The 20,700-nt window shown below is 53.5% G+C and overlaps 2 protein-coding genes across 45 annotated transcripts in view; one reads left to right on the top strand and one right to left on the bottom strand.

Annotated features, from left to right (window-relative positions):
• BBLN (bublin coiled coil protein) lies at positions 1-3,885 on the top strand. The gene is made up of 2 exons (XM_045372724.2): positions 1-173; positions 3,403-3,885. The coding sequence occupies exons 1-2, from the start codon at positions 95-97 to the stop codon at positions 3,573-3,575; spliced, it is 252 nt and encodes an 83-aa protein (XP_045228659.1). The 5' UTR covers positions 1-94; the 3' UTR covers positions 3,576-3,885.
• The window catches only part of CIZ1 (CDKN1A interacting zinc finger protein 1), a 48,272-nt gene continuing 28,505 nt past the window's right edge, over positions 934-20,700 (bottom strand). For 16 of the 44 annotated variants that reach the window (XM_065530931.2, XM_074016370.1, XM_065530922.2 and 13 more), the window contains 11 exons: positions 20,539-20,647; positions 19,166-19,860; positions 18,818-18,939; positions 18,016-18,213; positions 16,790-16,914; positions 10,652-10,739; positions 10,040-10,153; positions 9,697-9,843; positions 7,408-7,477; positions 7,072-7,193; positions 6,377-6,719 (listed from right to left, as the gene is read on the bottom strand). In XM_065530931.2, the coding sequence (XP_065387003.1) occupies positions 6,510-6,719; positions 7,072-7,193; positions 7,408-7,477; positions 9,697-9,843; positions 10,040-10,153; positions 10,652-10,739; positions 16,790-16,914; positions 18,016-18,213; positions 18,818-18,939; positions 19,166-19,860; positions 20,539-20,647 (2,000 nt within the window). In that variant the 3' untranslated portion in view covers positions 6,377-6,509. Of the gene's footprint in view, positions 2,908-6,376; positions 6,720-7,071; positions 7,194-7,407; positions 7,478-9,696; positions 9,844-10,039; positions 10,154-10,651; positions 10,740-16,789; positions 16,915-18,015; positions 18,214-18,817; positions 18,940-19,165; positions 19,861-20,538; positions 20,648-20,700 lie in introns of those variants that run through there. The other 28 variants (XM_065530933.2, XM_074016382.1, XM_065530927.2 and 25 more) reach the window with 3 other exon arrangements.

Below are 20,700 nucleotides of genomic sequence, written 5' to 3'. Positions count from 1 at the left end.
ATCCACCGCCTCCACCTTCCATCCGGCGCCGGCTTTCGGCGCGACGGTCGCCGCGTTCCATCGTCGCGCGGCCCTTCGGGCGCCCGAGCCCGCAATGTCGGGCCCCAACGGGGACCTGGGGATGCCGGTGGAGGCGGGAGCGGAAGGCGAGGAGGATGGCTTCGGGGAAGCAGGTGACCCGAGGGGGCTGCTGGAGCAACCTTGCTTTTTCAGGGCTGCCCTCCCGGGAAGGGGAATCGGGATGGGGTCTTGGAAGGGAACAAAGAACCCACCCCATTCCGCCCCGAGTGGGTCCGGAGTTGTAGGTGCTGTCTCGGATGCAGGGCGAGCACCCGCGAGCCGGTCGCCAGCTCCGTGAGAGCTGCGGGTCACCAGTCCCCTTTTACAGATGGGGAAATTGAGGCAGCTTCGGGGACACTCGCCCTTGTGGGCCTTGCTCCACCACTTCCTTCAGTCCTGGGGGGAGACCGAGGCACCTGAGGCAGGGTTGAGCTTGGCCGGCTTGGCTTAGCGGAGAGGCCGGGCTGGGGCGTGGGGTTGGGGGGGCGCGGGGGCGTCGCTCTGCCGAGTCAGCATCCCCAGCCACTTGGCTTTGCTGGTGTAGCCTCGCAGCCTTGCCAAATGTCAGCAGCTTACAGAGCAGCCTTTTGCGTGCTTACAAGTGCAGGGGTGGGGTGTGGAGAGAGAACCATCAGCTCCCTTCTCACATTCTTCAGCCTCAGTTTCCCCCTCTATAAAATAGGAATAATGATTAGTGTCTCCTGCACCGGGATGTGTCAGCATTAAATGCAAAAAATAAATGGGAAATGCTTAGCAGGTTCTAGCATGCAAGAGTTCAGTAAATGGTTATTGTCATTATTCTCTTTGGTAAAGATTGGCATGTTAACATACACTGAGGATTTAGTAAATGTGGTGTAAGTATGGCGCATGCTCTTTGTTTTGTTTGGGGTAACAGCTTTATTGAGCTATACAACTTACCCATTTAAACTGTACAGTTCAGTGGGCTTTTGTGTATTCCCAGGGCTGTGCATCCATCACCACAATAGTTTTAGGTAGGTTTGCATTGGGCAATGCTGTTGGGAGCATCAGGAAGAGCTTCCCAGGAGGTCACATTGAGTGGATGCTGGCAGACAGGACTAAGGACAGTGGTGTCCCAGGCAGAAGCAAAGGCTTGGAACTGGGAAGTACCCTTGACACAGATAAAGCCTGGCCTGGAGGGGTGTGGGGCACCTGCCTCCCCAATTCCTCCTCCCAGCCTGTATCCCAGGACACAGAATTCAAAATATTGATAATAATGATATCCACTAAGTACTTGCTGTGGCCAGATCCTGTCTGAACTCTTTTTTTTTGAGTTGGAGTCTTGTTCTGTTGCCCAGGCTGGAGTACAGTGCATGATCCTGGCTCACTGCAACCTCTGCCTTCTGGGTTCAAGCGATTTTCATGTCTCAGCCTCCCAAGTAGCTGGGACTATAAGTGACCACCACGCCTGGCTATTTTTTTTTTTTTTTTTTTTTGAGACGGAGTCTCGCTCTGTCGCCCAGGCTGGAATGCAGTGGCCGGATCTCAGCTCACTGCAAGCTCTGCCTCCTGGGTTTACGCCACTCTCCTGCCTCAGCCTCCCGAGTAGCTGGGACTACAGGCACCCGCCACCTTGCCTGGCTAGCTTTTTGTATTTTTTAGTAGAGACGGGGTTTCACCGTGTTAGCCAGGATGGTCTCGATCTCTTGACCTCGTGATCTGCCCGTTTTGGCCTCCCAAAGTGCTGGGATTACAGGATTTTTATATATTTTTAGTAGAGACAGTGTTTCACCATGTTGGCCAGGCTGGTCTCGAACTCCTGACCTCAGGTAATCCACCCGCCTTGGCTTCCCAAAATGCTGGGATTACAGGCGTGAGCCACCACGCTGGCCACTGTCTGAACTCTTGATATGTTTGAATCCTCACGACCACCCAGTTTTCCCTTTTTTCCAGAAAGGTGCAACAACTTGCTGGGGTAAAGCAGAGCTGGAATTCAAACCCAAGTGCCCCTGACCTCCAAGTCCAATCCTGAGTTTCAACTCTGTTACCAACCTGGAGGATCCTGGGCAGGTTCCTTTGGAGGCCTTGGTTTCCCTAGCTATATACCACGAGGGGGTTGGACTTTAAGATGCAGCCAATTTCCCAGGACTCTGTCCTCTGTGAGGGTGGCTGGGAATGGGTGCCCTTTCCCAGAACACAGGCACAAGTGCACCCATAACCCAGATAGGCTCCTCCAGCTCCTCCACTGGCTGCTTCCCTCTTGGTCTCAAGCTGGCAGCTGAGTGTATCTGAGTCATGGGCTGGCTCAGAACTGGGTCCCGCAGTGGGCACAGGCCCAGACCTTGAGTCCTCAGGGACACTGTGTTGCTGAGCAAGGCAGCTCTGGAGTGGCCGTGGAGGGGAGGGAGTGATGGTTTCTAGTGGAGATCAGGGAAGACTTCTTGGAGGAGGCATTTTGAGCTGGTCCTTGATGGGCTGTTGTGGTTGAGGCATTCTAGGTTGCAGGGATAGTTGAGCAATGGCGGAGAGGCTGGAAAGTCAGAGGCTTCATTCATTCACTCACTCAGTCATTCAACAAATGCTTATTGCAAAACTGTGAGGGTGCCAGGGAGCCAGCAGCGAACACAGGACCATTCAGCTTTCATGGGGAAACAGAACAGCACTCAGATAAGCACAGCAGTCAATCCTGGAGAGGGTCGTGGAGGGCTGAGGAGGGCTAGGGGCTCAGCATAGAGGCCTGATCCAGTCTGGGGCATTGGGTGGGCTCCCGGTGGTGACATCCATACTGAGACTTGAAGGATGAGTGGGACTCATCCAGGAGGAGAGGAGGGAAGGAAGATGGGAGGACCCAGCACATTCCAGGCAGAGACAGCAGCATGTTCAAAGGGCCTGAGGTAGGTAAAGGCAGGTGTGAGAGAGGAAAGGAAGAGGCAGGGAGGCAGGGCTAGCTAGGAGGCAGGGGCTGGGAGACTCCGCTGGGTGTTTTACCCTGAGGGAGCCACAGAAGGGCTGGCAAACAGGGCCCATCTGGGGACAGGGGCCTTGAATGCCCAACTCAGGAATGTGGGCTCTGGCCACTAAGCAGCTGCTGCAGAAAGTGCAGAGACTTGGCACCTGGCCGGACTTCCCATGTAGGACACTGGCTTGCCACCCTGTGACCACCCTAACCCTAGAAAAAAGGATGCAGTACTCAGGTGTCATTCATTCAAAGCCATTCCTCTTTTGGTATCCACCCATTTTCCAGACGGTGACACTGAGGCTCAGGAAGGAGTAGGGACTTGCACAAAGCCCTTTGGGAAGCAGGCTGGGAAACGGTGGAGGGAGGGTGGCCATTAGCCCCAAGGAGACATAGGATCTGGGCTCTGTCTTTCGCCTTCCTCCCAGAATACGCTGCCATCAACTCCATGCTGGACCAGATCAACTCCTGTCTGGACCACCTGGAGGAGAAGAACGACCACCTCCACGCCCGCCTCCAGGAGCTGCTGGAGTCCAACCGGCAGACACGCCTGGAGTTCCAGCAGCAGCTCGGGGAGGCCCCCAGTGATGCCAGCCCCTAGGCTCCGAGAGCCCCCAACCGGGACCCAACCCTGCCTCCCTGGGCTAGGCTCTGGCCTGGGTACTCACCTCCTGGCTTAGACACCTTCTCAAGGGCTGGTCTTCAGGGTCCCCTGGTGGGTCTGCCTACCTGGACCACCCTTCCTGCCTGGGCCTCCCCTTGGCCTACCTGGGCCAGCCCCCACTGCCTGGCATCCCCTCCTGGGGCCAAGAGTGGGGCCTGCAACCCACCCACATGCCTGCCCACCCAACTCCTGGGCACTCCCCACTCTGCCCAGGCCTTGAGTGTCCACATTAAATGGGTCTCCCACACCGCTGTGCCTCTCTCCTCTGTATCCCAGGACGAGAACCCCAGGAGCTGCTGGAGGTGAACAGGGCCATCTAGGTGTTCAGGTGTTGATCATGTACTGGCGGCTCAGAGGCCAGGTGGTGGGGCTGGGGTTCTTGGTCACCTGTACCTCTGGACACAGAAGGTGCAGGTGAGGGCAGGGCTTCCTCCCTACATTCCTGGCCAGCAGCTGCGTCCTAGCCCAGAAGCCCAATTGAGGCTGCTGGACAGGCTGTGGGACCTTGTGTGATGCTCTCAGCCTCTCTGGGTACTAAGGCCTTTTGCCAAGACAGCCAACACCAAGACATGCTATGCAGCCTCCGCATTGCCCTCCTACTCCTGGCCTGTCTCCCCAGTAACAGGGTTGGTCTGGTCATTTATCTCTCTGGGTCTTTCTAATGAGGAAATAGCAGAAGTAAAGGGCCAACTCAGCCCGAGCCCTATCCACCCATGATTCATCTTACGGCCGCCTGACCAGGAGGGCGGGGTGCCTGCTAGTGAACCAAGAAGAGAACCAGAGGGCCTGAGCAGCAAGGACCCCACTCCTGCACTCCAAAGGGTGCAGCTGGAGAGCCAGGCCAGCATGGGTCAGAGAGGTCAGGCCCAGGTCAAATCCCAGCCACTTAGCAACTGCGTGGCCTTCAGCAAGTCACTTGACCTTGCCAGGCCTCCAGCCAAAGGAACTTCCCCAGGTCTGATATGTTATTAAGAGGGAAACTTGGCCAGGCACAGTGGCTCACACCTATAATGCCAGCAGTTTGGAATGCCACGGTGGGTGGATTGCTCGAGCCCAGGAATTTGAGACCAGCCTGGGCAACATGGCGAAACACCATCTCTACCAAGAACATAAGAAAAATTACCCAGGCGTGATGGTGCATGCCTGTGGTCCCAGCTACTCGGGAAGTTGAGTTGGGAGGATGGCTTAAGCCTGGGAGGCAGAGGTTGCAGTGAGCTGAGATTGGCACCACTGTACTCCAGTTTGAGCAACAGAGCCAGACCCTGCCTCAAAAGGATAAAAATGAGCCAGGTGTGGTGGCTCACGCCTGTAATCCCAGCACTTTGGGAGGCCAAGACAGGCGGATCATTTAAGGTCAGGAGTTCAAGACCAGTCTCACCAACATGGCGAAACCCGGTCTATACTAAAAATACAAAAAATTAGTTGAGCATGGTGGCATGCACCTGTAATCCTAGCTACTCAGGAGGCTGAGGTAGGAGAATCACTTGAACCTGGGAGGTGGAGGTTTCAGTGAGCCAAGATTGGGTCATTGCACTCCACCGTGAGAGACACAGTGAGACTCCATCTCAAAAAATAAATTTAAATTAATTTTTTTTTTTTTTTTTTTTTTGAGATGGAGTCGCCCAGGCTGGAGTGCAATGGCACGATCTCGGCTCACCGCAACCTCTGCCTCCCAGGTTGAAGCGATTCTCCTGCTTCACTGTCTCAGCCTCCCGAGTAGCTGGGATTACAGGTGCCCGCCACCATGCCTGGCTAATTGTATTTTCAGTAGAGATGGGGTTTCTCCATGTTAGCAAGGCTGGTCTCAAACTCCTGACCTCAGGTGATCTGCCCACCTCAGCCTCCCAAAGTGCTGGGATTACCAGCATAAACCACTGCACCTGGCTCAAAAATTAATTAATTAATTAATTAATTTTTTTTTTGAGATGGAGTCTCACTCTTTTGCCCAAGCTGGAGTGCAGTGGCACCATCTCGGCTCACTGCAGCGTCCGCTTCCTGGGTTCAAGCAATTCTCTCTGCCTCAGCCTCCCAAGTAGCTGGGATTACAGGTGCCCGCCACAACGCCCAGCTAATTTTTGTATTTTTTAGTGGAGATAGGGTTTTGCCATGTTGGCCAGGCTGGTCTTGAACTCCTGACCTCAGGTGATCCACCCGCCTCAGCCTCCCAAAGTGCTGGGATTACAGGCATGAGCCACTGCACCCGGCCTAAAACTTTTTTTAAAAGAGGGAAACCAAAGTTCAGACAGGGCCGGGCGCGGTGGCTCAAGCCTGTAATCCCAGCACTTTGGGAGGCCGAGGCGGGTGGATCACGAGGTCAGGAGATCGAGACCATCCTGGCTAACATGGTGAAACCCCGTCTCTACTAAAAATACAAAAAACTAGCCGGGCGTGGTGGTGGGCGCCTGTAGTCCCAGCTACTCGGAGGCTGAGGCGGGAGAATGGCGTGAACCCGGGAGGTGGAGCTTGCAGTGAGCCGAGATCGCGCCACTGCACTCCAGCCTGGGCGACAGAGCGAGACTCCGTCTCAAAAAAACAAAAAAAAAAAACAAAAAAAAAAAAACAAAAAACAAAGTTCAGACAGGTGAAGTGCCTTGTGATCCAGAGTCCCTGGTTCCCAGGGAGCCTGTCTGGCCTTCCAGTTCTGCCACCACATGGCCCAGAGAGGCTGGGTGCTGGCTGAGAGCTGGCTGGGGTGCCCCCCTTCCCCTCTCCACCCAGACAGAAGTACTGGTGGGAACTGCACAGCCAAACTACTTTGTTTTATTGGATTTTGAGTAAAAACACGAACCATGTCAAAGTTTCCAGGCAGACTCCTAAAAAGCATTAGCAGATTTGGACCCAGGCAGGCTGGGGAACAGGGAGGTCCCTCTATCAGGTTTTAAGGCGGGTGGAGCGCCGAGGTAGTGGGGGTTGGGAGGGTCGAGCCGTCACCTTGCTGGGTGTTTTGTCCTGGGTGTTGGGCTGGGAGGGTGGGCGGCCGCCGGAGGTGAACAGGGCTGTCAAAGCGTTCCGGGCGTTGATTGCGCACCGGCGGCTCACAGGTCGGGTGGTGGGGCTGGGGTTCTTGGCCGCCTTGTATTTCTGGATACAGAAGGTGCAGGTAAGGTCAGGGTCTCCTCCCTCATGGTATGCTCCTGGCCAGCAGCTACTTCCCCAGCTCTGGCTGAGACAGTATTAGTGTGCTCTGTGACCCTGCGTGATGCACTCAGCCTCTCTGGGCCAAGACTCTGGAGCTAACAGCCTCGCACTCAGCATCCCCTTGAACAATAAGAGCCCAACCCCACCCCAGTTCTAATTTTCTCCCTATTGGTGCAGGGGTGGTGTCTTGGGGTTGAGGCCCAGCACAAGAAGGGGTGGCCACTAGCCACCCGGATCAGCTTGGATACGACTGAGTCTGTGGCCAGGGGAGGACAGGGCAGGATGTCCGGCTCACCTGCAGGTTCTCAAAGTGGCCCAAGGACTTGCAGTGGGAGAGCTGTGCCCCTGAGTTGCTGTGATAGAACTTGTGGCAGATGCGGCAGACGTAGCCCATCACGGGTACCAGGAAGTCCACACCTGTAGGACGGGATGGCAGGGTCTGCACTCGCATCCCTGTACCAGCGAGGTGTCCCTCCCTCTCTAGGGGCCCATGTGCTCCCCGACCCTCTAGGCAGGAGCGGAAGAGAAGGCTTCCCAGCCAGAATGCCATGGCCGGAATCTGGGAGGGTCACGTGGAGGCTGGGCCTAAGGGCTGAAGCTCCTGTGGGTGGGCTCAGGGCTGGGGCCTTACCATATGCAGTATTGGGGCTGTAGGTCTCCGAGCCCTTCCACTCTTCTCTGGATATATCTCTGGACCTCATCTGAAAATATGCAAGCATGAGCCTCGGATCTGGCTTCCCCTAGACACCTCCCAGATGCAGGTCAGGGGCCTGGAGCCCACCAATGCCCTTGGACACACAGAATCCCCTTGATTTCCAGGAGGTAGTGGGTGGTGGTCTCTGAGTCTTTGCACATGGTGATCCTGCCTTCCAGAGTGCTCTTCCCAATCTATACTTTCTAGACTCTGTTCAACTAGCCTCCTCCTCCAGGAAGTCCTCCTGCTCCTACAGGGGCCATAATCCATGCCAGGTGTGCCCAAGATATCATGTGTCATCTGACTGAATCCTCATAACAACCCTATATGGCTACACCCATTTTACTAAGAAGTAACTGAGGCCCAGGGACATTAACTCACTTGTCTAGGGTTGCACAGCTGGTTTGCGGAGGAGCTGGGCAGGGAACCCTGTAGGTCTAAGCCATAGTTCACACTCAACCATGAGCCCCCTGCTAGCTCCCTAAGGTCCTATCCAATACTGCAGTGACCTTGGTCCTAGGGGGTGGGTTCAGGGGATCAAAGACTGTGCATTTCACGTGCTGGATGTCAGCCCCTTCCGGATGAGGTCATCTGACTCTGGCCATGTCAGCCCTAGCAGGCCTAGCAGTGCCCTCCACCACTCACTAGGCAAACAAATGTGGCTTCCAAGAAGGACAACCACCCCCGTTTGCTAAGCCCTTCCTAGGACCAAGCCGTGGGCCCTGGGTTTCCCTTATTGTCCAAGTTCAGATTGTTATTTCTGAGCAGAGGCAACTGAGGCTCAGAGAGGCCAAGTGGCTTGCCTGAGATGTTGTTGCTACTGAGCAAGGAAGATGGGCCTCATACTGCCCTGCCTAGGACTGCAGGCCACCCCCACAACGCTTCCTCCCCAGCCCCTTCATACCCCACTGTGACTGCCACAGCCTATAAGTAGCCCCAGCTGGCCCCTGGACTGTAACTGGGGCAGCCTCAGTGAGGGCAAGGACGAGGCCTTGGCCCTTATGGGTCCCTGCGTCCAGCACCAGGGCCTGACCCAGAAGACGCGCTCTGGAAACGTGTCAAACTGCAAAGAATCTGGCTGGGCACGGTGGCTCACGCCTGTAATCCCGTCACTTTGGGAGGCCAAGGCGGGTGGATCACCTGAGGTCAGGAGTTCAAGACCAGCCTGGCCAACATGGTGAAACCCTGTCTCTACTAAAAATACAAAAATTAGCCAGGCGTGGTGGCGGGTGCCTGTGATCCCAGCTACTTGGGAGGCTGAGGCATGAGAATCACGTGAACCCAGGAGGTGGAGGTTGCAGTGAGCCAAGATCACACCACTGCACTCCAGCCTGGCCGACAGAGCAAGACTCCGTCTCAAAAAAATAAATAAAAATAAAAACTGCAAAGATTCCAAGCTCCTCCAGCTCCTCATTGATGGGAGACAGGGTAGCTGCGGCATTGGAAAGCTGGACTCTGAAGGTTTCAGTTCGTGCCATCCAATCTGATGAGATTCAGCCAGGATAGTGCTTGGTACACACGCCTGGAACATAGTAAGTGCTCAAAAAGATGTCTGTTGCTGGCCGGGTGCGGTGGCTCACACTGTAATCCCAGCACTTTGGGAGGCCAAGGCAGGTGAATCACAAGGTCAGGAGTTCAAGACCAGCCTGGCCAACATGGTGAAACCCCGTCTCTACTAAAAATACAAAAATAATTAGCTGGGCAAGTGACAGGCACCTGTAATCCCAGGTACTCGGGAGGCTGAGGCAGGAGAATCGCTTGAACCTGGGAGGCAGAGGTTGCAGTGAGCTGAGATCGCACCATTGTACTCCAGCCCAGGCGACAGAGTGAGACTCTGTCTCAAAAATAAATAAATAAATAAATTAATTAATTAATTAAAAGATGTCTGCTGCTATCAGCCTCACCATTATCATCACTATCATCTGACTTTTCCTTTGCACGCTACATAGTTTCCCACCTTGGTGCCTTTACTGATGCTGTTCCCTTTCCCTTCCTCCACACAGGTCCAAATTTCAGTCAGGCTTTGCATATTTTAACTGCTACTCTCTAGTCATCATGCATAATTACATAGTCATGCAGAAGGCAGTTGACAGTAATAATCAGTTGTGGCATGCATTAGTGCCCACAGATGCCAGCCCAGTGTCTGGCCTCCGGGAGGTGGGATGAGGTCTGTTCTGGGCTGGGAATCCAGCACCGAGCCCGCCTCCCACACCCTCCCCCGAGCACCTGCTTGCAGAGTTCCTCCTCAACCTCGATCTCTTCTTCATCCTCATCATCCTCTTCCTCTTCATCACCCTCAAAGCAACCCACAGCGTCCACTGTAATGAAGTGGTCCTCATCTTGGCCAGCAATCTCCTTCTCAAGTGACTTCAGCTGCCCAGGGAGCAGGCAAGGTCAGCTCTGAACAGCCAAGGGGCCATGCCCTACCCACCCCACCCCTCCCCTGAGAGTCTCGATCCCTCCAGACCTGCTGTGAGTTTGGGCTGGGAAAAAAATCAGCTTGCTGCATGGCCTTGGCCAAGGCTCTGTACCTCTCTGGGCCCATGTCCTCTGAGGGAGCTCGGGTTACCTCCTTGGCTTTGTCCTTATGACCCTGGGACTTCACGTGCTCCACAAACTTGCGAGGGGTTTTGAAGTAGCGGTTGCAAACGGTGCAGAACGGTCGCAAGGATTGTTTGGCGATCTGGAAAAAGGCAGGCCGACCAAGCAGTGTCCCCAGGTGCAAGCCCCCTGACTAGCACCTAGGCAGGGCCCGGCAAGAGCTCACCTCCCCTGGGCAGGCCCACCATATCTGTAACAAGCTGGGCTGTGCTCCACCCCTGCACTGGAACGTGGGCAAACACATGTCTTCGTGGTGTGGGTGGCTGAGAGATGCGATGGCAGATGGCAACACAGAAACAGGACAGACACAGAGAGAAGACGAGAGAGAGGGCAGCTGCCCAAATAACCCGTGAGCCCCATGGCTGAATGGCAGGGTGAGATGGTACCTGGCCTACACTGGACAGATGGGGAACCTGAAGCCCGAAGAAGAAACAAGACTGACTCATCCAGAACTGCATTGTGGGTTATGCGGGTACAGGGACAAAGAGGAACGTTTACTTTCCTCCTGGGGCTCTGTGTTGCCTGGCCTCCACTTGGAGACAGCAGTGCGGGTGCCTCTGCAGCGTGCAGGCCCTCCTACCTTGTGGTCCTGTGTCCTTCGGTGTTGGATCAGGTCCCCCACGTAGTAGAGCTGGCAGGTGTTACACCAGCGCCTTGGTGGAGGCTCCCTGAATGACAACAGTCAAAGCAAGTACAATGTGAAGCCAGAAAGACAGCAGCTGTCCGAGAGTGCTCCGTAAGTGTCATGCCATTCCAATAGCAATTCCCACAGGATCTCTTAGGGAAGCTTAACACACCGGTTCTGGGCCGGGCGCGGTGGCTCAAGCCTGTAATCCCAGCACTTTGGGAGGCCGAGGCGGGCGGATCACGAGGTCAGGAGATCGAGACCATCCTGGCTAACATGGTGAAACCCCGTCTCTACTAAAAATACAAAAAACTAGCTGGGCGAGGTGGCGGGCGCCTGTAGTCCCAGCTACTTGGGAGGCTGAGGCAGGAGAATGGCGTGAACCCGGGAGGCGGAGCTTGCAGTGAGCCAAGATCGCGCCACTGCACTCCAGCCTGGGTGATAGAGCAAGACTCTGTCTCAAATAAAATAAAATAAAATAAAAATAAAAATAAAAAAACACACACCGATTCTGAGGTTCATCTAGATGAGTACTTAAGCAGAAATAACCCAGGAAACTTTAGGGGGAAGGGGAATGAAGCACTGGGGATGCCAACCTTTAAAATGAAAACCACAAGCTACAATAGATAAAACTGTGTAGTGTGATGTACATCCTGACAGTGTATCAATGGGAAAGAATGGAAAGTCCTAACCAGGTTCAAATATTGGTAAGAATTCAGCTTCGCCAGCCTGGGCAACATGGCGAAACCCCTTCTCTAGCAAAAATACAAAAAATGAGCCAGGCATGGTGGCTCATGCACCTGTGGTCCCAGATACTCAGGAGGCTGGGGTGGGACAATTGCTTCAGCCTGGGAGGCAGAAGTTGCAGTGAACTAACATAGTGCCACTGCACTCCAACCTGGGTGACAGAGTGAGACCCCCATCTCAAAAAACAGAATTCAGCTTCTGATAAATTGGTATTGAAAAGCATAGATTATACAACAAGTTATGTCAGAACAATTTATTGTCTACTTGGAGAAGAAAGGCCTTCTGCTTCCACCTTCCACCTTACTTGAAAATGAATTCTAGCTGAACTACTAGAGAGTCAGGCATAAAAATAAAAACCAAACACTTTAAAAAAGGGAGGCCAGGCACAATGGCTCACACCTGTAATCCCAGTCCTCAAGGCAGGAGGACTGCTTGCGCCCAGGAGTTTGAGACCAACCTGAGCAACATAGCAAGACCCCATCTCTATGAAACATAAAAAACATTAGCTGGGTTTGGTGGCACATGCCTATAGTCCTAGCTACTCAGAAGCTGAGGTGGGAGGATTGCTTGAGCCCAGGAGGTGGAGGCTGTAGTGAACCGTGACTGTGCCACTGCACTCTAGCTGGGGCAACACAAGACACTGTCTCCAAAATAAATAATAAATAAAAAGGGGGCCAGGCACAGTGGCTCATGCCTATAATCCCAGCACTTTGGGAGGCTGAGGCAGGAGGATCGCTTGAGCCCAGAAGTCCAAGACCAGCCTAGGCAACATAGTGAGATCTTGTCTCTACATAAAATAAAATTAGGCATGCTGGTGTGGGAGACGGAGGTTGCAGTGAGCCGAGATTGCGCCACTGCACTCCAGTCTGGGCAACAGAGCAAGACTCTGTCTCAAAAAAAAAAAAAAAAAGTATCTGAATCAGTGAAAATAAGGACTCTCTATAAAATATGCAAGTATACAATTTTTTCATAAATTTTAGGGGGCACGTAACCCCCCTGTCCACTGAGAAAGCGCTGTAAGAGCTCTGCTGGGGAAGGCTGCTTAGGACAGAAAGTGTTTGTGTTGTCATGTAGCATGAATCTGATTTTTATTTTTAAAGATTGTATAAATCCAGAAAGGATCACAAGAAGAACTAGGTCAAAATGTAAGCAGTGTTTATCTCTGGGTAATGGGATTATGGGTGATTTTTATCTTCTTGTGTGTCTGTGTCCTTGTATTTTCAAAACATTATATAATGAGCGAATTATTTTTATAATCAGAAAAAAATTTTTTTTTAGTCAAAAAAGGCACATCGGCCACACAGTGAGAGTACCAGGTTTTAGGTTTTAAGATTTAGGGACACTTACTGTCCTCAGTAAAATCTTCTTAATACTGCTGCAAGCAACAAAATCACTTTAAAGCAGCTTGCACTGCTGTGGAATATTCCTTTTAAACACAGTTTTGTAAAGTTTGCATTTTTTTTTTCTTAAAGAAATAGGGTCTCGCACTGTCATCCAGGCTGGAGTGCAGTGGCATGATCAAGGCTCACTGCAGCCTCCACCTCCTGGGCTCAAGCAGTCCTCCCACCTCAGCCTCCTAAGTAGCTGGGACTACAAGTGCATGCCACCAGGCCTGGCTAATTTTTTATAGTTTGTAGAGGCACAGGTCTCAGGATGGGCTGGTCTTGGACTCCTAAACTCAAGCAATACCCCCACCTCAGCCTCCCAAAGTGCTGGGATTATAGGTGTGAGCCACCATACCAGTCTGGCTCTATTTTTTTTTTTTTTTTTTTTTTTTTGAGACGGAGTCTCGCTGTGTCTCCCAGGCTGGAGTGCAGTGGCGCGATCTCGGCTCACTGCAAGCTCCGCCTCCCGGGTTCAGGCCATTCTCCTGCCTCAGCCTCCCAAGTAGCTGAGACTACAGGCGCCCGCCACCACGCCCGGCTAGTTTTTTGTATTTTTAGTAGAGACGGGGTTTCACCATGTTAGCCAGGATAGTCTCGATCTCCTGACCTCGTGATCCACCCGCCTCGGCCTCCCAAAGTGCTGGGATTACAGGCTTGAGCCACCGCGCCCGGCCTGGCTCTATTTTTTTAATGTGCATTTTGATCTCTGTGAGAGAAAAACACAATAAATGAAGAAACGGGGTGGGGAGAGAACATGGTCATCAAACAGGTGGACACCTTATGCCAGTGTCATGTCTGAGGCTGCCCAGAAATGGCCAAAGGCCAGGCATGGTGGCTCACACCTGTAATCCCAGCACTTTGGGAGGCCAAGGCGGGCAGATCACGAGGTCAGGAGATCAAGATCATCCTGGCTAACATGGAGAAACCCCATCTCTACTAAAAATACAAAAAATTCGCCGGGCATGGTGGGCGCCTGTAGTCCCAGCTACTTGGGAGGCTAACGCAGGAGAATGGCGTGAACCCGGGAGGCGGAGTTTGCAGTGAGCCGAGATCGCACCACTGCACTCCAGCCTGAGCAACAGAGCAAGACTCCATCTCAAAAAAAAAAAAAAAAGGCCAAGATTGGGGGATCACATGAGGCCAGCAGTTCGAGACCAGCCTGGGGCAATGTGGTGAAACCCCCTCTCTACTAAAAATACAAAAATTAGCCAGGCATGGTGGCACGCCTGTAATCCCAGCTACTTGGGAGGCTGAGGCACGAGAATTGCTTGAACCCAGAAGCGGAGGTTGCAGTGAGCCATGATCATGCCACTACACTCTAGCCTGGGTGACACAGTGTGACTGTCTCAAGAAAAAAAAAAGAAAAGAAATGGCAAGGGCTTATTTCACAGCACCTGCCCTATGGGCTTTGAGGAGGAAAGAGACGGGCACCCCCCCAGCTAGGGTATTGGGATCCAGCCTTCAGCCCCATTCCTGGGAACACCCCCCCTGCCTTCCATGGGGAAATGTATTTCCATGTGATTTGGGTAGAGCTGGCCTGCCTAGGCCTAGCCAGTCAGAACGCCCCATCCCTGGCCAGGGGATTGCTTCAGAAACGTGCACATGACCACAACCAAATTAACCAGCATTTCCCCTAGAAACTGTTCTGCTACTGCAGACACAGGTGACTGCCCTTCCTTGGAGGTCACTGTGCAGGGAGGCTGGGGCTGTGGGTACCTGGTGCCCACTGTAGTAAGAGATGGAGCCTCTCTAAGAAATGGTATCCCCTGGGTCCAGCTGTATCTCTTGCCTTCCCACTTACCTAAGCCAAAAACATTGCTCCTTTTTGCTCAAGCTAATTTCTGTCTTACAGAAATTAGAATTTTTGTCACTTACAACCGCAAAGAACCGCCACTGATGCAGGAGGACAGTATTGATGTCTTTGTGTTGGGGACCAAGGTGAGGTGGTCGTAGCTAGGGACTGGAGGGACTTTGTACATTTTTGTTGTTGTTTTTGAGATGGAATCTCACTCTGTCACCCAGGTTGGAGTGCAGTGGTGTGATCTCGGCTCACTGCAACCTCCGCCCCCGGGTTCAAGCAATTCTGCCTCAGCCTCCCAAGTAGCTGGGATCACAGGCATGCACCACATTACCCAGCTAACTCTGTATTTTTAGTGGAGAAGGGGGTGCCACCATGTTGGCCAGGCTGGTCTTGAACTCCTGACCTCAGGTGATCTGCCCACGTCAGCTTCCCAGAGTGCTAGGATTACAAGCCTGAGCCACTGCACCTGACCATAATGTTCTTCATGGCCTCGGGGCCAAGTAGGATTCAAGAGAAGACTTCATGGAGAGAGATCATTGGGAGAGGGTTTGATAAATCCCCGACACCTGAAGCTTGTTAACAGCTTGTGCTAAGTATGTCTTTTTAGTTTCCTTCTGTGTCACAAGATCTATTTTTATACAAACAACTCATTCTGCAGATGCAATTTTGAATCCTGTTTTATCTGACATTGCATCACCTTTCCACATTATTATAAATTCCCCAGTTATCCTATTTGTTCATTGTTCCATGAGCTGGGCGGGCTTTTTCACCATCTAACCAATCCCCTACTTTTGAGTATTTTAGATCATTTCCCGTTAGCTTTTTTTTTTACCATGATACTAATAGCAAAGAACGTCTCGGTGAGTCATCATTCTCCTGTGTTTATGATTATTTTACCCAAGTAGAAAACCACTCAAGGAAACTCTTCTCAACGTGAGAAACAGCTAACAGAGACGCAGGCTGCAGGCAAGCGGAGGTCACCAAGAGCCCTTCCTGTCCCCTCAACCCCACCTGGAAGCTTCAAATCGTGACCTCTGTAAAATCAGGACAGAGCCCGTGACCACTGACTCAAGGGCCTGTCCAGCCTATGAAAGTGTTTGATTTGCCCTCCATAGGGTTTGTTTTGTTTCAATTCTGAACTAGCTGTTAACATTTTGAAATTGGGAGATTTCACATACAAACCTGGATTTCTGGATTCTTCTTAAAACTAAGAGATCTGGGCCAGGCGCGGTGGCTCAAGCCTGTAATCCCAGCACTTTGGGAGGCCGAGACGGGCGGATCACGAGGTCAGGAGATCAAGACCATCCTGGCTAACACGGTGAAACCCCATCTCTACTAAAAAATACAAAAATCTAGCCGGGCGAGGTGGCGGGCGCCTGTAGTCCCAGCTACTTGGGAGGCTGAGGCAGGAGAATGGCGTAAACCTGGGAGGCGGAGCTTGCAGTGAGCTGAGATCCGGCCACTGCACTCCAGCCTGGGCGACAGAGCGAGACTCCGCCTCAAAAAAACAAAAACAAAAACAAAAAAACCAAAAAACTAAGAGATCTGGAGCTGAGAAGCAGCTGTCTCATGAGACAGAGCCTGTGTCCCAGCTGTGGCCCTAGCTAACACGGTCCTGCTGCTGAGATGACATGTCCCAGCCCTTGCACACCTTTACAACTGCCCACAGAGTCCTGAAAGCCCCTCCGGCTGCCCGCCAGGCCTTCCCGCCCCAGTCTAGTTCCAGATCCCAGGAGGGCTGAAGTTTCTGATTAAACAGGCCCCCATGACAATGAAAGGGGGAGACACAGGGAAGCCCTAACCTCCAACCACAAAAGAACCTGATCCTCAGCCTTGTCACCCCACAGCGGGGTCAGCACACGTGCCGCAGGGGGCTGGGGTCTGTGCCACAACCTGTCCTCTCCCACAGGGATGGTCACACTGTTCCTGTCTAGAGGGAACCTTAAGAGACTGTCATGAATTCCTGTACTATATCCCTCACCAAGCCATGTTACAGGCAGGGAAAACTGAGGTTCAAGGTCACACAGTTAACAGTGTGAGGAGGCCTGGCTGGCGGCGGCAATGCTTAACCCAAAGGTAGACCCTGCAGATAGCAGATTCAGGCCCTGGCTGACGAGACCACCTCCCCACAACGCAGAGCTTCCACGATCCCCCACTCACTCATCCTCTGTCTCCAGGACATCCCGGGGCATGGGCAGCAGGGACAGGAGGCAGGCTTGGCTCATGTGCTGGATCTCCCCTAGCCGCTGCTGGTGCTGAGGCTCCGACATGTGGTCCTGGAACTCCTGCAGCAGGAGGGAGTGAGGGATGGGCCTGGGGCGTGAGCCTGGAACAGTGGGCAAGGCTGGGGCCTCGGGAGGCAGATCCCAGCCTCATCACTGTGAGCCCATTTCTCTCACCACACATTTCTCTCTTGTGTAGGCTAGAGCAGGCACGATAAACTGAGACACAGGGTACATGCCAGCCCAAGCTTCTGCCCCTCCCAGAGAATGTGTGAGTGCCTCAAAGACAAGGAGCAGCCTGGTTAGCATCCAGGTCTCCAAGGCTCTGCCAGGTGAGGCACAGAGTAACACAGCTCACAGCACAAGAGTAGTAATAATACAAGTACAATGCGATCATGATTACTGCTACACTCACTTTGGGCCAGGCCTGCGCTCAGGACTCCAATGTCACGTTGGTGCCTCCCCAGAACCACCCAGTGAGGTAGATTCTAAACGTTTCTTTCTTTTTTTTTTTTTTTTTTTGAGACAGAGTCTTGCTCTGTCACCCAGGCTGGAGTACGGTGGCATGATCTCAGCTCACTGCAACCTCTGCCTCCTGGATTCTCCTGCCTCAGCCTCCTGAGTAGCTAGGATTACAGACGCACGCCACTACATATTTTTAGTAGAGATGGGGTTTCACCATGTTGGTCAGGCTGGTCTCAAACTCCTGACCTCGTGATCCGCCCACCTCGGCCTTCCAAAGTGCTGGGTTTACAGGCGTGAGCCACCGTGCGGGACCCTAAACTTTCCTTTGTCTGACGTAAGAGGAAATAGGCACGGGGTGGAATTCGCTTTCCAAGGTCCCCCAGCTACTCAGAGCCGATATGAACCAGGTCTGCCTGACTCTAAAAACCTGCTTGAGCCCAAGAGGTAGAGGCTGCAGTGAGCTGAGATGATGCCACTGCATTCCAACCTGGGAGACAGAGTAAGACCCTGTCTTGAAACAAAAACCAAAAAAACAAAACCACCAAAACCTGCCTTCTTGGCTGGTCAGGAAATGTTTCCTAAGCAAATGCATGGCTGCTGGAGGCAGGGCCCAGTGCAGCCTGAGGCAGCCTTGGGAGGGCAGGTTGCGCACTCCACGAAGGCCCCACCCCTCCCCGCCCTTATCTCCTGTATCAGTACCTGCTGGCTGGAGCAGCTGGCCTTGCAGATGTAGCAGAAGAACTGGAGGGCCTGCTTTGAGGGAGTGCTGGTAGCTGCAGGGGTGGAGGAGGCAGAGTCACTGGGGCGGGGCACAGGTGTCAGGGGTACAGTGCTAAAGGCCCGGCTGTCACTGCTCTGCAGAATGGTGACCTTCAGGGAGCCCCCAGCGCCCCATACCTGCATGGGGAGTAGAAACTGAGCTTCTACCAACTGTGTACTTACAGTGGGCCAGCCCAGCATTCGACATCTACCAACATTGTCTCATCAGATCTTCCTGACGATGGGGAAACTGAGGCTCTGAGCTGTTAGGGGACCACCCCAGCTTACACAGCTAGAAAGCACTGCAGTCAGGATGCGTACCCAGGTCAGCCTAAAGTACCACCCGTCCCACCCCTTGTAGGACAGATGGGGAAACAGACTCATAGAAGGGAAAGGGTTTGCCCACAGTTATGCAGAGCTGGGACCCAAACCCCACAGAGAGGCTTCCACTCTGTGCTCTCTCCATGAGGGCAACATTACCCATGCAAGACTGGGGCTCTTGCTTGGGGATGGGCAGGCTGGAAGGGATGGATGTGAAGACAGCACAACAGCAAGAAGGTCCCATGCAGACCACTGTCAAGCCCAGCCTGGTCTGTCCCCCCATCCTAGGCAGAGGGCTGTCATCCCATTTCACAGTGGGGGAAACACAAGGAGGCCCTGAGGTGGCCTGGGGCAGAAAGAGGCCATCCCACCCTGCTGGGCTCTGTGGCCCTCACACTGCCACATCAGGGCCTCTACCCACCCCTGGCATCTCTCTTGTTCTGTTTTCACATTCTCCCACATCTAGGCCACTGGCCGACTCCTTCTGGATCTCTTCCATGCTGACTTGGGTGCCCACAGGCTCCGGCAAGGTCTTTTCCATGCCTGAAATGACAGATGTGCTGTTTCCCAGAGTGCATCTCCCACCCCAGGACCAAGAGCTGCTTTCTCCGTCCGCAGCCAGAACCTTGAGGCCCCCAGCATGGATGATCCTGGACCTGGGTTCCGGGCCTAGCCATCAGTCCCAGGCAGCACCCAGTTAGGGGAGGAATGAAGGGTCTGGGCAGAGCTGTTCCATCACCAGACCAGCTAGAAGCCAGTGCTCACTTACCTCCACCAGCTTCTACTGCATCAGGTGGCATCTCCAACCCGCAGACATCAACCACAACCGGTGTTTGCTCTGGAGCCAGCACCGACACCTGTGGCTGGGTCTGAGGCTGCTCATGGGTTTGCTCTGGTGGCTGTACTGGCACCTGCGCTGGAGGCTGCTCCTGCGGCTGGACCCTTGGCTGTGCTTGTGTGTGGACCTGTGGATACGTCTGTGTCTGGGCCTGCTTCTGCAGCTGCAGGTGCACCTGCCTTGGGGGCTGTGAACGTGCCTGGGGCTGCAGCCGCTTCTGCAGCTCTGCCTCCTGCTGCAGCTGCACCTGCCTTGGGGCCTGTGAATGTGCCTGTGGCTGTACCTGTGGCTGCATCTGCTTCTGTGGCTCTGCCTCCTGCTGCAGCTGTGGCTGCACCTGCTTCTGTTGCAGCACTAAGTGCTCGGGAGAGGTCTGTGTTTGTGCCTGCTTCTGCAGCTTTGGCTGCACCTGGGCGTCTGTGGGTGGTATCCGTGGCTGAGTCTGTGACTGCACCTGGGCCTGGATCTGCAGGACCCGTGGCTGGAATCGTGGCAGCACTTGGGCTTCCAGGGGCTCAGGCAGCAGGTCTGGTGTCTGTGTCTGTTTCGGTACTGTCATCCGGGCCTGTGGCTGGGCCTTCGCCTGTAGCTGCCCTGGAGGTTCCTTCTCTGTGGGTTCTTCTGAGCTAGGAAGGATCAAAAGAAAATCCCAGTCATGTCTTCAAAGAGGCCCCAGGCGCTCCCAAGGAAGGCCAAAACTAGGCCGAGCATGGTGGCTCCCATCTGTAATCCCAGCATTTTGGGAGGCTGAGGCAGGTGGATCATTTGAGGTCAGGAGTTCGAGACCAGCCTAGCCAATGTGGTGAAACCTGGGATTACAGGTATGAGCCACCATGCCCAGCCCGAGACTGTTTCTTTTTTGTTTTTGTTGTTGTTGTTATTTATTTATTTTTTTTCTGAGATGGAGTTTAGCTCTTGTTGCCCAGGCTGGAGTGCAATGGCACGATCTCGGTTTATTGCAACCTCTGCATCCTGGGTTCAAGCAATTCTCCTGCCTCAGCCTCCTGAGTAGCTGGGATTACAGGTATGCACCACCACACCCGGCTAATTTTGTATTTTTAGTAGAGAAGGGGTTTCTCCATGTTGGTCAGGCTGGTCTCAAACTCCCGACTGCAGGTGATCCACCCACCTCAGCCTCCCAAAGTGCTGGGATTACAGGTGTGAGCTACCGCATGCAGCCCAAGACTCAGTTTCTAATGCTCGCTCTACCACTTACAGGCTGGGGAACCCCCTCTGCTACTGCCACTGCCACCCCTGCCTTTGCAGGGCACCCAGGCCCAGGTCAGGTCTTCAGCATCAGTTACCTCCTCAACCTCTTGGCTGGCGGCTCGGACACCTCGCAAGGCTCAGGCTCAGGTGCTGCAGTGCATTTTTCCTTGCCGATGTCCTCTGGGCAGGGTGGTAAATCTTGGTCTGGAATGCAGGCATGAGCGAGGGAACTCAGATGTTGGGGAGAGCATCTCTAA

This window comes from Macaca fascicularis, chromosome 15, assembly GCF_037993035.2.
Source record: "Macaca fascicularis isolate 582-1 chromosome 15, T2T-MFA8v1.1".
Lineage (NCBI taxonomy): Eukaryota > Metazoa > Chordata > Mammalia > Primates > Cercopithecidae > Macaca > Macaca fascicularis.
This window is presented reverse-complemented; position numbering and strand designations above follow the sequence as displayed.

Excerpts from the sequence above, each read along its gene's own strand:
- BBLN (XM_045372724.2), top strand. The coding sequence starts at position 95 with ATGTCGGGCCCCAACGGGGACCTGGGGATGCCGGTGGAGGCGGGAGCG. Across the intron at positions 174-3,402 it reads GGATGGCTTCGGGGAAGCAG|AATACGCTGCCATCAACTCC; the intron begins GTGACCCGAGGG and ends CCTTCCTCCCAG.